This window comes from Culex quinquefasciatus, chromosome 2 (genome assembly GCF_015732765.1).
Source record: "Culex quinquefasciatus strain JHB chromosome 2, VPISU_Cqui_1.0_pri_paternal, whole genome shotgun sequence".
Lineage (NCBI taxonomy): Eukaryota > Metazoa > Arthropoda > Insecta > Diptera > Culicidae > Culex > Culex quinquefasciatus.
This window is the reverse complement of record NC_051862.1, coordinates 57,617,981-57,634,571: the sequence shown is the minus strand read 5'-3', so window position 1 is coordinate 57,634,571 and position 16,591 is coordinate 57,617,981. Positions and strand designations below refer to the sequence as shown.

At 36.8% G+C, this 16,591-nt stretch overlaps 1 protein-coding gene across 1 annotated transcript; it reads left to right on the top strand.

Annotated features, from left to right (window-relative positions):
* The first annotated feature begins 5,904 nt into the window (after positions 1-5,904).
* On the top strand, positions 5,905-15,893 carry LOC6054805 (ell-associated factor Eaf). The gene is made up of 6 exons (XM_038255215.1): positions 5,905-6,691; positions 6,772-6,913; positions 10,852-11,049; positions 11,120-11,585; positions 11,650-11,761; positions 14,971-15,893. The coding sequence occupies exons 1-6, from the start codon at positions 6,490-6,492 to the stop codon at positions 15,087-15,089; spliced, it is 1,239 nt and encodes a 412-aa protein (XP_038111143.1). The 5' UTR covers positions 5,905-6,489; the 3' UTR covers positions 15,090-15,893.
* Positions 15,894-16,591: the final 698 nt, after the last annotated feature.

Here is a 16,591-nt window from a genome sequence, read left to right as displayed (position 1 = left end):
ACGTGTTTAAATTTGCCAAGGAAAGCTACCCCAAAAAAAAAAAAATAAAATGAGTGTATAAATTAAAAAAACTGTTTTAACTAAAATTAAATAAAAAACATTCTGTTTGTTTTTTTGCTTTTGCAATAAAATGTTGCTGTTCCAACAATTTATTTGAATTTTGTCTTTTGTTTTTCAAAATCTACCATTCTTTATAATTGAAATTAATTCTTATCATTTTTATATTAAATATTAAACTGAAAAACAGCACAGGAAAACTAAATTATCCAATTCGTTGAAATATAGTTTTTTTGTCAAAAATGTATAAAAAGACACTAAATTTAAACTTCTTTCAGTTTTTACTCTCTTTACTACAAATTGATGCTTTTCTGTTTTGAAGATCATGATTCAAATTTATTCTTTAATAAATGAGTAAGCAAAAAATATTGGAACAACTGTTAAAAAGCAAATAATTCATACCGAAAAGAAAGATCACTGCAAATATTTTTTTCATTTATGTACAAAAACATATCAAAATGAGCCAAGAAATCAGGGAACAAAACTTTTTTTTCATAAATTTCAATAGTTTACTGAAATTTGAGAAGTAACGAATTTTAAACTATTCAATATACATTTTTCAACATTTTTAAAACCATTTTGAAATATTTTGTTATAAATTTGAACAACAACGTAAAAAGTGTTTTTTTTTTGTAAGGTGATTTCAGCGCCGTACCTAGGGGTTGGCGCAGTTGGCGCCGAAATCGATGACAAAATTTTCATGTCAGTTATAACATTCTCATTAGGTATTTGCGACAGAATGGGTGCCAAATTATAAAGTAGAACTATAAATAACCAGATAATTTGGTTTAAAATATAAAAAAAAAATGATTTGGGTGCGTTAAAATCAATTATATGAATATTTCTACCGAAGTGTTTTTGAAAATTTATTTTTTTATCAAAGAACCCAGTCACGACGTTCTAGCAGGATTCTAGCAGAGTTCTTACAGAGCTGGATATTCTTAGATCATTCTAGCAGGAATGTTCTATCGTTCTAGCAGGATTCTGACAGAACCAGCTCTGCTAGAATATTTCGTGACTGGGAAGGGGCGCTCAAGTGGCAGAAAGTTCAAGGAGTTCTAAAAGAGCTTCTCAAAATGAATACAGCATTAAAGTTTGGAACATTGTATAAAGAAGTTTAAGTAATACCTTCCAGACTACAAAAATTTACAACTATATGTTATTTTAATTTGGATGTAAATCACAATCAGCCAAAAATGATGGTCATATTTCGAGCTTCTTTGAAATTGGAATTATTTTTACATTTTAGGCCGTTGCAAATATTTTTCATAGTTTATGTCGCCCCCCCCCCCCCAGCTTTACGAACAGCAGAACAAAGGAAAGGGAGCGTTTTTTTTGGGTTCTTATTCACCCTCTCTGGCTTGCTTTCGCTGCCGCTGCTGCCCATTTGAAATTTTTCTTGACCGATTCCTTCCGAAGTGCATACACCGCTTTTAAATGCAAATTCGTGCATTGAAATTGCCTACGCTTTTTTCAAAATACTAGTGTTTTGAAATAGGAAAACTGCTTTAAATTTTCACTAATAAGACCAACATTATTTTTTCAAGAAAAAAAAATATTTTTCAGAGCACACAAAATGATCTAAACATCACTTTTTCAGTTTTAGCTTAACCGGTGTTGTTTACTTTTTAATCGTCTAAAAAGCTTTGGTAATGAGAAACGATTCAAACATTTTTTTTCAGTTAAAAACAAAAAAAATATATTTTTTCAAGGTTTGAAAACATTGATATACCAGGCCAAGGATTGATACCTAAGAGCATGCAATGGCACTGACCTTGTTGCGTGCTCTTCGGTTGACGTCCACGTAAGGAACATCCTGGAAGGAGCGTAACTAACTACATCCGTAGTTCTGTTAGATCATCCGAATTATCTTGATCAGAACAGTATAGCTCTGGTTCCTTGCGAGTGTCCTATTTTCTTACCTCCACGTTGGCTTGGTTTTCATGATGACCTAGCTGGTGGCCTGTGGAAACGGATCGTAAACCTTTGACCACCGCGGGTCAGAGTCGAGACGGCTAAAAGAAAGGGGCGCGACAATGTGGGAAAGGGCAGTAATTTGTGATTGTAGACGGTATTGTTTTGATTCGCAGTATGTTGAGTCAACTGCTGTGGATGTACCTGAAACATGGCACAACGGGGTTTCTCTTCTCTTCATTCTCAGCTACCACCTATCTCCTATTTTTATTTTGCTCTTCTGATTCCCAATTCTTCACTGATTCTTCTATTTATTATCCAACATTTGATTTTAATTTTACTAACTTTTGATTCTCTTATCTCTCAAAGCTTTTCCACTCTTTTCTATCAATTGATACTGCTGTAACAAACTTTGTTTTGTTTTTTTTCCTTAAAAATATACTTTTCCTTAATGTACTAGTAATATCAAGTCTATTTATCATTCGCCTAATCTTTTTTGATTTTATTGCGAATTTATTTATTTGAATAATTCTTTATCTGTCCTATAAATTATCATTACTATAATCTAAGCTTGTTTTGTATCTCTATTTATTAACTATTGTCTAATTTTACATCTAATACATCTAGCTTCTCATTTTTATTCTTCAAAATACGCTCATCATTCTCTTACTATTGATACTTGATTTTTATAAAATAAATTCTCTTTTACTGTCTATTCTTTTCAATCTTCACCCTTTTTTTAACAAGTGAGGTTTGAGCCCTTACTCAATTTATGGAATGGTTAAAGGATTAACACAAATATTACTATTGTATTTTTGGTAAACTTTTATACCATGCTTAGGACCAAAAATTGTAACAAAACACCGCGACAAAAGAAATAGCAACAGATAAACAGACTCAAGAATAGGGAAGATTTCAGAAGAAAACAATACACAGTAAATAACAACTAGTTTTTGAATTCAAACTAAAAATAAAACAGTTTTTGCTTTAATGAAAGTTGATAGGCACACTATAAATGGTTAGGCGCTTATACTTACATCAAACCCTACGTAATGTACCACCCCCGGCCGAGTTAAAATGCGTAACCGGAAAAGAAGGTGTGCATGCCTGGCACGAACACTCAAAGCGTGTTCTAGCGTGCTGCTCGTACTGACTCAGAGCAAGGGTGAGATGTAGGTGTAAGGGCAGTGCGTGTTCGTCGGGAACCTAGTGCATAAGATCGGTCAAGGCCCGTTCTTACACTGAAAATTGCGAATTGCGAAGGTTTGAAAACATTGATATAGCTTTGCTTAAAAAAATAATTTTCTGAAACACAAAATTTAATATCACGAATTAAAAATATACCGATCAAAAAAATCAATGCAAAATATAATTATAAATATAAAATTATGATAAATATTCTCAAGCCTCGTATGGGCGAATCACTTAAAATGAATAAAAATATCTTATCTTGATATTTTTGCCCAAATATTAAAATAAGTTTCATCATGAATTGCGCTGGATTTTGAATGATCTTTAATTGATTTTGACGAAATATGGTTCTGCCGCTGCATGTTGAAAAATTATACTTCGATGCCGGTTTGCTCTTTTGTACTAAGCTTGCTGGGATTCCTATCTAGATAAAACAAAAGAGGACACAAGGCCGGACGCGCTGGATGCGCGCCAACCGAACCAGACTATCAATCCGGTGAAGTTGGTGTTTAATTCGGAGCCGGCTGGAACGCGGCGGAGGGGGGCGCAACGTGCACGTTGGTTGAACCAAGTGGAGGAAGATCTGGAAAGTGTGGGAGTTCCGCAGCGGAATTGGAGAGTAGCAGCCTAGGACCGAGTCCAGTGGCAGCGCATCTGGAGACAGCTCATGACCCGGAGGTTGTACGAGCAGTAAAAGTAAGTAAGTAAAAGTAAATAAGGTCTCCAATTGCAATTATAAAATCAAAACTCATTGAAGCAATCATTGAAAATTAACCTCAATTTCAAATTTCTTGTAAATTTGGGAGGGGCGCCAAATTGATGCTTCGCCAAGGGCGCCGTGGACCCAAGGTACGGTTCCGGGTGATTTGAATCCAAATTTAGTTTTAGTAAATTTTATCATGCCTCATTGATTTTTGAAATAAATTATTGTGTTGGAGAAATTAAGCTTTTGAAAAATTTGCATCGACCAATGATTTTTTGATATTTTTTTTATAATCATGTAAAATTATCATTATTATTATTATTATTAGTTTTATTAAAGACACTTTACCATTGCAATGGCATTCGTGTCGTGATAAAATTATCATTTAAACCCAAAATATGACCAAAAATCGATGTTTCGACACTTTGGGTCAATTTTGAGGGCACATTCAGATTCAGCGGGCAGAATTACATGGAAAAACATATATTTGGACAATTTTCGAAATTCGTTAGGGTGGTCCTATAAGGTTTTCCCTTGAAAATTAGACTTTTTCAAATGAAGATATCTCGAGTTTAAAGAAAAACACCGCTGAGATTTTTTCAGCGTTTGTAGTGCTGGATCTCCTCTTTCAAATGCAACCTAGTGCTTAAAATTTGGCTTGCGCCTTTTTGAGATATTTAAGTTTTAAATTTGCATCTTTTTTACCTTTAAATCGCTGTAACTTTTGACCCTTAAGTCCAAATTGACTTGTCAGATAATAAAAATGTTTGTTTTTTAGAGCTCTAAAAGTGCCTCGAATATCACTTTTCTCTAAAACTTAACCCTGAATTGCCACGTTAAAAAAACTGATTTTTGAAGGCTTGCTCAGATGCTTTCTATAAATTTGGTCGTAGAAGGCGTAGATTACGAGATAAAATTTTGGTGTCTTCGACAAAGTTGCTTGGATTGGCAAGCCCGCCAACTTTTTAGAAGACGAAAAAAATCCCAAAAATATTCATGTAAAGTTAGATTTCCAAAATCACCCTAATCGTGAACCACCCTAATTTTCAACCAAACCAAAAGTTGCCCCTTTCCATATGCAACAACTCTTCTGAAGACACCAAAGCTCCAAAACTTAACCATTTTTCGGAAAATCCATTTTCCACTTAATTTTGCGATCTGGACCACTGTGCAATGATGATAATACACATTTTTTCCCTAAAACCAAGAATCTTATATGCAATACTAGTTTATTGATTTGTTTACTTTAAAAGAACCTTTTCAAAATTATATTATGAAAAAATATTGTCTTCTTTTTCAACTTTTGTCAAACATTAGTTCCGAGCCCGCCACTCCATCAGAAAAATCAGATCTGGCCCGCAGGGCCAAAAGGTTGGGCACCCCTTCTAGCAGGATTCTAGCAGAGTTCTTACAGAGCTGGATATTCTTATAGAATTCTAGCAGAAATATTCTTCCGTTCTAGCAAGATTCTGACAGAACCAGCTCTGCTAGAATATTTCATGACTGGGTATTTCTAGCAGAGCTTGTTCTGCTAGAATCCTGCTAGAATGGTTCTAGCAGGCTGGTGAGAATGCTGTAAGAATTTTGCTAGAATATGACTGACTCAGGGCGGTTTCAAAAACACTCAAAAAGCAAAAACTGGAAATTTGGTTTATTGCACCTCGTAAAACAAAACTCCACAACTAGCTCCACAACTTTTCCAAATCATTTTTCTCCAGGTACTCTACTCGCAACATTTTCGGTGTTCACCTTTGCATCTTGGTCTCACCCCTCCGATGACAGCAACAGCTGCAGCATAAAAACGCGAGCATAAAGCATAAACGTCAAACGCGCTGCTCGCGAGCCTTTCTCTTTCACCCTTCGTTGCTGTGGTGGTGTTGTTGTTGGTATTTGGTGGGGGCTGCACGGTGGGAAAAGTATTGCGATTGGGGTTTGTTTTTATTTTTTTATATTACAAAATTTTTACTCTTTTTTGTTGACAGCTAGATTTTGTGCTGTTTTCTAGTTTAAACTAATGCAAATTATTCAAATTTCAAATAAATTGATTTTAAGCTTTTTCTTTGCAATTTTGATTGCGTCTCAACTCTGAGCAAGTCACGCACGCTCCCGCACAGTTCAAAACCTATCGTCGATGTGTCATGTCAGCAATCTCTTCGAAAGGTCCCCCAGGGAATAAGAAGTTGTGGAGTGTAACTTGGCCCCAAGAACACAAATCGGATCCCCGTCGCGGTGGACAAATACGGTTCTAGTGAGGAACGACAGTTTACCGGAAGATATTAGGACGGAGTCCAGTTTTCCCGGAATCGGTGCTAGAGAGAAGGCACGGTGAAGGTTGTAAATAAATGGCAGCTGTTGCTGGCTGTCCGCGAAGAATCTGCTCCGACGACTAGCGTTTCCGGAAGTGGTTGGGTGTTCGTGTGTTGTGATCGATTCCTTGTCGGTCTGTCTTGCCGCTTTCCGTGTCCTTTTTGGTTTCTAATATTAAGTAACAGTGAAGCAGACAGGAGGAGCAAAATGCTCTAAGATTCGTGCCTCGTCGTGCGTCCCCCCTAAAGAAGATCTGTCCCCCCATCCGTGTCCGTGTGTGTTCCGTGACGACCCACACTGCCCAACTAACAGAAACCATGAGGAAGATGGACAATCGGCTCAAACTCGACTCGGAGGTGCGCGAGTTGAAGCTTGGGTCGACCTTCACCAACCCGAACCCCCGGACCGTGTTCCACACGCTCAAGTACGACTTCAAGCCGGCCAGCGTGGACACGAGCAAACCGGCCACGCTCGAGGTCGGCACGAACAAGCAGGTCACGGTGACGGTGCCACATAACGGTGCGGACAACTTTGGAATCGAATCTAGGCTCATGAAAAACTAATCGATTATTTTTTTTTCTTTCTGTCTAAATTTGCAGATAGTTCCGGTGTGCCCAATACGGTGTTCAAGGGAAACCAGCGGGACTACACCCGGAAGGAGTGCGTGCTCATCATCGACCGGGTCACCGGGGAGATTACGCTCGAAAAGCTCAACAGTAACGTGCAGGTGAAGAAGACGAGGTAAGTGAATCGCATTTTTTTGATTAAGAGGACGAATATTTAATCATTATTCAACAAAATAATGTAGTTTTTCATGAAATTTAATTAGTATAAATGCATTTGTGATGGAATATGTAACGTTTTAACCCAAACCGGCTCTAGACGGGCTTCGGTCTAAAATTTCGCCAAAAATCAATTCTTAACCCAATTTCGAATCTTCAAAAAGTATTCCCAGTAAAACAAATAGAGCTCTTCCTCTATCGAAATTTGTTTTCAAAAACGAAATTTGTTTTCAAAAACGAAACTAAACTGATGATTAGGTCTCAAATTTTTAATTCAGATTTGACACTATAATTTATGAACTGATGAACAAAATGATTCATTCATTTTGCTTTGTCATTGTTTTTTGACGACTGCATATTAAGTTTTGTTTGTTGCGATTTAAAATTTCACAAAAACCATTAAAATTGTATTTTTTTTAATTGCTTAACTTGATTTTCATCCACTGGCCCCTGAATTATGTTGGTTTATTTTTTTTTATTTTTTTTACGTTTGTCTGCTTTTGGACTGTTCAGTTTAACAACGCTTAGTTAAGGAGCTATTACACTATGGCAAACAAACAAACTCGCACTTTTTCGTGTTTGACAGTTTGCCAAACAAAATGTATGCAGGATGACGTTTGTACAAACAAATCCAGGCAAACAAACAAAACAGGCAAACTGGCAAACTGTCAAAAAGTGCGAGTTTGTTTGTTTGTTTGTTTGCCGTAGTGTAATAGCTCCTTTAGAGACCCTAAATAGGAAGACTGCCCAGACTTAGGTAAATCGATCTGGCAATGTATGTTTTGAGTTTGCCAACACTGCCCATTTTTGCTGGGCGTAAAGGCAAATGCTCGTTTGGATACGTCAAATTTACTTCGACCAGTCTCCCTATTTAGGGCCTCTACGCCCAAGTTATGTAGAGTACAAAGGTAAGGCGGGTTTTCCAGCTGTCTAGCTGCTAACTAACTATTAGCACGAAACTCGGATTTTATATGGAGATTTTGAGAAAAGTGAAAATTTGACCATTTTTCTGGCAAATTTCACCGGATTTTTTCTGTAGGGCATGCCAAACTGAACCGAAATACGTTTTTAAAACAACAATATTTAAAAAAATAAATAAATGAAATAAAAAACTTCTAAACGCGAAAATCTTCATATAAAGTACGGATTTCGTGCTAATTATTTTGACAGCTTGGAAATCCCGCCTTACCTTTTATAATCTAAATACCTTGCGTTAAGGATATTGAAAAACACCCAAAAAACTAAATTTTTAAATTTTGTTCACATGACCTTTTAAAAAAACAGGCTCCACATAAATATCGAATACAAATATTGATAATATAAATTGTTCTTGACTTAATATTCAACTTATCATTTATATCCACAACCAAATCTAAATTTGCAAAATAAAATTAGTTTTTTTTTTCAATTTCGGGAATTCCCGGGAAAAATTACTAAAAATCCCGGGATTCGGGAATTCCCGGTTACCGAACAGTCCAGATTCGATTTTACGGTGGTGGATGTTGTTGATTTATTTGAAGCAGCATAACCTAAAAATCATTCACCGTCTCGATTCTACGGAGTCCTCGCAAAAATCTCAGTTCGGGTAATCGAATAACAAAAAAATATTTTATTCTGTCTTGTTTTGGATCGTTGAGCTCAAATACGACCCCATAAATGCACTAAAGTGACAGAATTTACAAAAATCTATTCAGAAAGGTAAACATTTAGAAATTCAACATTCACCAAAGGATTTAAAAACTTTAAAATCAAAATTCAGAAAAATATAATTTAAGTTTTTTTTTGCCTTCCTCACCTTACTGAGGAAAGGCTATAAAATTACTCGAAAAATGAACTTCTTAATACGAGCTCCTAGACCCACCTTCATGTATACCTATCGACTCAGAATCAAAAACTGAACTCAGCACTAGTTGTACCGATTAGGGCCATACATCGAAGATCTGATAACCCGAAATATTAATGTAAGGAAGGTGGATCAAGTAAAGTTTATTTAATTTAGAAATATAAATATGTATGGATAAATAAAAAAAGATAATATTGATAAAGAATATAACAAAATTTAAATTAATAATTGAAAAAAAATCTAGGTCTTAAATACTTAAATTCTAAAATTTACAAATTCTACAATCTTGTAAAGCTAAAATTCTATATTTTTGAAATTCAAAAATTGAAAAAAAATCTACAATTCTAAAACTAAAAAAAAAACTAAAAAATAAAAAAAAAAAAAAAACAGTTCGTCTCGATGTTTCAAAGCCCTCGCCAATTTTTTTCTCAGAAATTGGGTCTCTAACCTAAAATATGACTCCAAAAATGCTGCAAGCTTAAGGTTGTATTATACTATGACAAACAAATCGCACTTTTTGACAGTTTGTCGGTTTGCCTGCGGATACATATTGCTTTGTTTGCGAGTTTGCCGCAAACAAGTTTGAGAGTTCAAGCACGAAAAAGTGCGGGTTTGTTTGTTTGTTTGTTTGTCATAGTCTAATACATCCTTGAATTTTAAGTTTGCTTCGTAAATATGATGTTTCCGAAAAATAAAATTCTTGGTGGGACAATTTTGTGTAGAATTGCAACGATGGGACGAATATACATGATGTGTTTTTATGAGTTTTGCCTTCCTCACTTCACTGAGGAAAGGCTATAAAATCACTCGAAAAACGAACTTTTTTGAAGGTAGGTCTAGGAGGTCTAACCTCCTAGACCTACCTTCATTTGTACATATCGACTCAGAATCACCAGCTGAGCAAATGTCTGTGTGCTTGGCTGTATGTAGACATGTGTACCAAATCAATGTCACTGGAATATCTTGTCACAAGCTCAACCGATTTTGGCCGGAATGGTTTTAATCGATCCGTCTTAACGTCCCCTAAGTTGCTATTTAAATTCATGCAGTTTTATCATGTATTTAAAAAGTTATGTTAAAAAAACTGTTTCATATTAAATTAAAATTATGGTAAAAAGGGTGGTTTTTTCATGAAACCCTCACATGTTATATATTTTTAGAAAGCATATGAGAAGACCTTTTAGGTGGAGTAAGAATTTTCAAGATCTGAATTACCTATCTAAAGTTACAAGCAGTATAAAAAATGGTCTGAATTTACATAACCTCAAATGGTCCCGCCTTGTAGAGGGATGCCATTTGCCTGAAAGGCGGTGTCTGTATAATCTTGACAAAAAGTCTGTAGGAAGTCTATTTTTTTACTCGTCACTTATTTTTATTAGGACCTCTTAGGTGCTGCAATCACGTTAGGGGTGATCCATAAACCATGTGGATACTTTAGGGGATTGTAATCACTCTATAAATGAGAGGAAGGCACCAACCACATAAAGGTGGATTAAGTAACGTTTTTTCTTTTCATTAGTCTAACTAGATTTTAAATCTTTTCAACGTCAAAATGAACCTCAAAACCGTAGAAATCGTAAAAAAAATGTCAAATTATGCATAGAACGGCAATGTTCCCATAAATGTCCCATAAGCAAAAACAGCGAGCTGGTCTCCAGATTGTATTTTTTATGGGTGGGAAATTTAAAGATAGGTAGAAGACCCGTCTGGCTTTTGCTCTATGGCTAGGCAGGGTCATGCGACTTTGGAAGCAGCGCAAGGCCTGTCACCACCAAATATTTATTCTGGACTGAGAAGAGCTGTATCAGCATGAACTAAGTCTGCTAAAAATTAGACTTTTCCATAGTTTCGCTGCCGGTTAGCGGGTATTAAATTAGAACTTGAAACAAACACACAGTGCGTAGAATTTCTCAAAATTAACTCTCTTGATGTTTTTTTTTTTTAAATTAAGATATAAATTGAAACACATTTTTCGCTCTAGGCCGTACATAAAAACAACACATATTATAACTTTGTTTGACTTTTATTTTTTTTTTCTCTCATTTCTTTCTTAGAACGGAGAACAAAGTTGTCCAGCCACCTCCGCCACCACCCCAGATCAAGGTCTCTGAAAACTCGACCGCCCGGCTCAGCTCACGCACCAAAATCACGACCGGCTCGCGCAAGAACAACCCCATCAGCTTAGTGCCAAAACACTCGCCATTGCAGAACTCCCCGTCGTACCCGAACAAGAGCCCGCTGTCCGCTCCGGTGTAAGTATTTTTGAGAGCTTGTGTGGAAGATTTTTCGAGATGTTCACTGAACGAATGCCTTCACCTTCAGCTGGAACGCCAACAATACTCAGCAGACCTTGCCCAGCATTCCGCTGATTGGGTTGGACGACGGTAATGACTTCCTGCCGGTGCCCTCTTCGTCGGTTCCGGCGTCATCCCAGCCTATGCACCAGCAGCCGCAGTCGCAACACCAGCACCAACAACAGCAGCAGCAGCAATCGCAACATCATGGTCACAACTCGTTGGGTCTTCCCAGCATGAACAACATTGGCGGCGGAGGCGGAAGTAGTCACCACAACAATAGCCACAATAGCCACAACAACAGCCACGGCGTCAACCAGCAGCAGCCAACGGGCATGAACCAGCACCACCAGGCTCAACAGCAGCAGCAGCAGCACAATCCGTACAGCAACAACAATCACCACAACAGCAACAACAACAGTGAGTCCAACAACGTGGAGATTGGGTTGCCGTCGCTGCTGGGACAGGCGTCACCGCCGAGGGATACCGGATTTGTAAGAATCACGTTAAAAATTAGTAGAACAAGTAAAATTAATGTTGGGTTTCTGAACGTTCCAGTCGACGGGCCTGCTCAGCTCGTCCAGCTCGGACTCGAGCGGTTCCAGTGACAGCGACAGCGGCTCCGAGTCGGACAGCACGACCGAGGACAACAACGACTCGCCGGTGAAAGGTACGTGGTCGTTTTACAATATTTTTATTTGCTATTCTACGCTCAACTTGTTCAATAATTCTTGCATTTTTACACTTTGTAAATAAATAACTAAATTTTGAAGAAGTCATCGTATAAATCCGAGATGTTTATGGCAAACTTTTATACTTGCAATGTGTTTCAAAAGATCTTTCAAATCCAACTAAGAGAATTGGAATTGATCAAGTTTTACGCAAATGCGTGCAATTCTAAGATATTTTATGTTTTTTGGACCTCAAACTTCAAGGCCCATTTTACCCCACTTCCCTTTGTCGTAGAGGGCTCATATTTGGCACGTGACACATTGGTGAAAAACTCGCTCTTAAGGGCATCTCCACCGCAGGGACCTAATTGCGTTGCAAAGCTAATTTGGCATCCGCGTCAAGCCCACCGCGGTACTTGTGTGAGAGCTAATTTAGGTTCGAGTTCATCCGTGTTCATCCGAATCTAAACAAAACTCAGGTTAGTTCCGGGATCTACCGGGAGCAAATCGTCTGACGGATTGTTTTTTCAAGCAAAACAATGTAATTAGGCCAATGTGAGTTTGTAAACAAAGAGTTTATCCTGCTCACGTCAGTAAATGTTTACATTAGGAGTGATGATTGATTTTTCGGTTTCAATTCTTCGAGTTTGGAGATATTTTCCCTCCAGTCCTGCAAGTTACGTATGAAACATTATTTTTGACAATCTGGGGCGATGCAGTTTAGTTTTTTAGGTCAGATTGGGGCTGTGTTCGATAAATTTTGGTCAACGCATTGTCGATCAACTGCCGGACATGCAAGAGACAAGTCATTTGTATTGAGTAAAAAGCAAAATTCAAGCAAAACATTTTAAATAAGCCAATGCGGATTTGAAATCATGCAATCCTGATCTTCTATTCCTAATTTCTTAAATTCTTTAATTCCCAAATTTTTAATTTCTTCAATTTTGAAATTCCTGATTTTGAATTCATTTTTTTTTATTTTTGATAAAAATAGTGTTTTTGAATGTTAGAATTTCGGGTTTTTCGTAAATTTGTATTTTCGAATTTCTTAATTTCAGAGTTTTAAGCTTTTGGAATTTCGACTTATAATTTCTGATTTTTTTTAATTGTTGAGCTCTTGATTTTATAAATACTTTAATATTAAAATTATTATTCGATTCTGCATATTTTTTATTTTGAATTTTCAAATTTAGGATTTTTTATTATTGAGTTTTTTAGTCAGAAAATAGATATTTGTATGATAATTGTCAAGTTTTTTTTCACTCTAATTTACTTCATTTCGATCCCGTCCGTGTGAATCAATTGGATAGCGCACTGGACTCACAATCCAGAGGTTACTGGTTGATGGGTCTCGTGGCGCAGGGGTAGCGGCTTCGGCTGCCGATCCCGATGATGCTATGAGACGCGGGTTCGATTCCCGCCTTATCCACTGAGCTTCTATCGGATGGTGAAGTAAAACGTCGGTCCCGGTTTCTCCTGTCTCGTCAGAGGCGCTGGAGCAGAAATCCCACGTTAGAGGAAGGCCATGCCCCGGGGGGCGTAGTGCCAATAGTTTCGTTTTTTTCGTTGATGATCGACATGTGGGCCGACAGCTATAAAGACAACTTCTTTTTTTCCATTTCGACCAAAAAATTATATCTGTCCTTTTAATTTCAAAATTCTGCATTTTGAGATTCGGCGGGGATTTTCAATATTTTTATATCGAAAACAAGATTATTAAAACGTTTGTGATTTTCAGTCGCATTCAAAAAGGAAAATTCCAATTCTTCGATTTTTTCATCAGAACATATTGCAAACAAGCGCCGCGCGAAGAAACGTCAAACGCCACTTTTCGTTTTTGTTACTTTTTAGTTGCGTACCGCTTAAGAAAAATCTTTTCGTGGCCCTTTCCCTGACCGTTTCTTGGGCGTTTTTTTCATATGGTGTTTTGCGTATCAGCCTTTAGTTACGGTACAACTATTCAACATATTTTTAAATTAAATGAAAAAAAAAAAAAATAAATAAAAAAACGTATTCGTAATTTTATTTTACTCCCCACTGACGTGAGCAAGATACACCCTCTGTTTACAAACTCAAATTGGCCCAATTACATATATATTTAAATTTTAATACATAATTAAAAATGTTCAAATCGGTTAAGTTATTTTTAAATTTTGAACATTCATGTTTAAATTTTCTGTGATGGTTTGCTTATATTAAACATAGGTGGCTGATTATTTTTTATTCAAAAATACAAAAATGTTAAACTCAAAATTTATTCAATTAAATCAAGTCGTTTTGAACCAAATTACTCATTTCTTTAATATTCATGAAAGTTTGATAATCAAAATAAATGCATCTTCAACCAAAACAAATACAAATAATTCAAAAAATCGCTGAAAAATTTAGCCACCGGCAGCTCGGGGACTTCTCGAGCACCTATCTTGGCTACTCGACGGATCCCCGATGAACTTTTTCTTCGCTGAATGAACTCGAAGGCTAATTTAGCTTTAGCTTTGCTACCCGCGGTGCGAAAGTTGGGGTGCAAACATGTCGGGAGCAAATCGGATGAACTCTTTTAAAAATTTGAAAATGATATTTTATTGATGTAAGTAAACAATTAGGACATATAATGCAATTGGAAGCATGTTCTATTATGCTAGAATGTAGTTTTATTGATTTCGATAAACAAAACGGCTAGAATTTGAAAATAAATAAATTAGATCCCTGCGGTGGGCTTGATTCGGTAGCCAAATTAGCTCCCAGCGGTGCGAAAACGTGTATTAGCTACGGAGCAAAGCTAAAACTGGGGATCCAACCGATAGGTTTGCCACGCAATTAGATCTCTGCGGTGGAGATTCCCTAAGTAGTGTTGGGGTTATATTTCTAGGGTAAATTTTCAAAATGATGTAACCTTTGCTTGAAAACGCCCAATGTTTATTTTTTATCTGTGTGGATTGATATTATTTGATCAATTTTACAAAATACAAAATACAAAATATTACATTTTAACAACATGCACTGTACATAATTAGATATTGCACTTGTAAACTAATCCAACAATTCTCCCATTCTTCTCTTTTCTCCCAAATCAAAATTAATTTATCTGTGGTATGGACCTGGAACAATTTCACAACTCCTCTCTCCTTGAACTGATCCTCGGAACCCCAAAAATTCTCACACCCTGGGGCTGCACTTCCTCTGGCACCCGCGCCTACCGCGTATACAGAATCCATTTTCGACATAGGTCCCACGCGGTCGGATCCGCTCAGCAACAGCCGGCCGCTGCCCACGCACATCCTGTCGCAGGACCTGTGCCTGTCGGAGTCCAACTCCGACTCGGACTAGAGAGAGTGAGAAGGGCCCTCCCCCCTCAACTTCGCCTGAAGGATGCTGCAACATTCTCTCTGTCTCTCTCACACGAGAAAAAAGAAAGAAAAGAAAGGAGAAGAATAAAAAACAACAAAACACACACACTTATATATAGATCAGAAAAAGGTCAATCTGAAAAATGAAAAACTATTTTTGTAGGGAAATTATTTATATTGAGATAAAAATATACCAATGGCAAAGACGGAAGGAGAGAGGAGAGTGAGGAGAAGGTTGATGATAGCTAGAGAAGGACGGAGAGCAAGAAGGAAGAAGACATACCTTAAACTGTGTCGGAGTGCTTTATAGGAAAACAGGAATCAAATCGAAGGAAGGGGAAGTAGAAACGAGGCGCTGCCAAATAAAACAAGAAAACAACCAGAGCGAAAGTAGTCGTAGAGTTTTCTTTTTATTTTACTTTTTCTTTGCTTATATTTTTTTGTCTCATTTTTTTCTGTTCTGGGAGAAGGACACAAACACTTTGTTCGTTTATATGTTATTTTATTGTAGTCGCTATTTTTTTTAAATATTATTATTATTGTTTACTTGTCTTTTAGGTAAAATAATATATTTTTGTCGAGTTAGGTTTTTTTTTCTGGTCGAAACCATCTTCCGCGCTTTTTTTGTTTGTTTCACAATAATCGCTACAACTCCTCACCAAACAGAAACAGCTTGCGGGCGAAGGAAGAAAATTTTGTTTTGTTGTGCTTTGTTGAGGCCGGAGCTCAATTATTGTTGAAGAAGTTAGTGAAAAACGCAAGACAAAATCAAAAGAAGAAACAGCTGTATAGAAGAAAGAAATACTATAAAATGAAATGATTTCTCTTCCATTTCAAGTTTTTTTTTGGTTTTAGTTGTTAAACGGAATGTGAACCACAAGACAGGGGCTATTAGGTGGAATGTGTATAAAACAAACGCATGCTATAACGATTACTTACCACAATCTATGGAGGAAGAAGACCTACCATGAAATCAGCAAATAAAAAAAAACACAATATGTTAATTGATTTGAAAAATTTAGTCATGTGTGTGTTCTTTTTGATGGATCTTGAAAGAAATCATTTTGCAAGTTACGGAAATTGCTTTCCGCATAATTGATCGACGCCACCATCATCATCAGCACAGCCGACAACAGTTATCCAAACTGCAAACAAAGCATAACTTCGTTTACCTCGCCGCGATTAAAGCAAGTAACTCGATTAATGCTCAATAAACAAAACCTCAGTACCTCGTAGGTGAGGCTCTGGGGGACTTTTCGATTACAATAAAATCAGAACGTTCTGGACAGTCTAACACAACGCGTCGGCGTATTTAGTTTAGTGACATCCCCCCTTCGATCATGGAAGTTCCATAACATGTATATTCTGGTCTGGTAGATTGGAAGAATTTCGGCATAGTCTCGTTGGATAAAATATAAACGTGCTGAAAAAACTTGTATTCTATTTTCTAAAGTACTTTTTTTATTTCATATAGTTGAACAT

What these genes read in the sequence shown, in the direction of transcription:
- LOC6054805 (XM_038255215.1), top strand. Translation starts at nt 6,490, where the DNA reads ATGAGGAAGATGGACAATCGGCTCAAACTCGACTCGGAGGTGCGCGAG. An exon ending in GGTGACGGTGCCACATAACG is followed by an intron (nt 6,692 to 6,771) that starts GTGCGGACAACT and finishes CTAAATTTGCAG; the next exon opens with ATAGTTCCGGTGTGCCCAAT. An exon ending in CAACGACTCGCCGGTGAAAG is followed by an intron (nt 11,762 to 14,970) that starts GTACGTGGTCGT and finishes CCGCGTATACAG; the next exon opens with AATCCATTTTCGACATAGGT.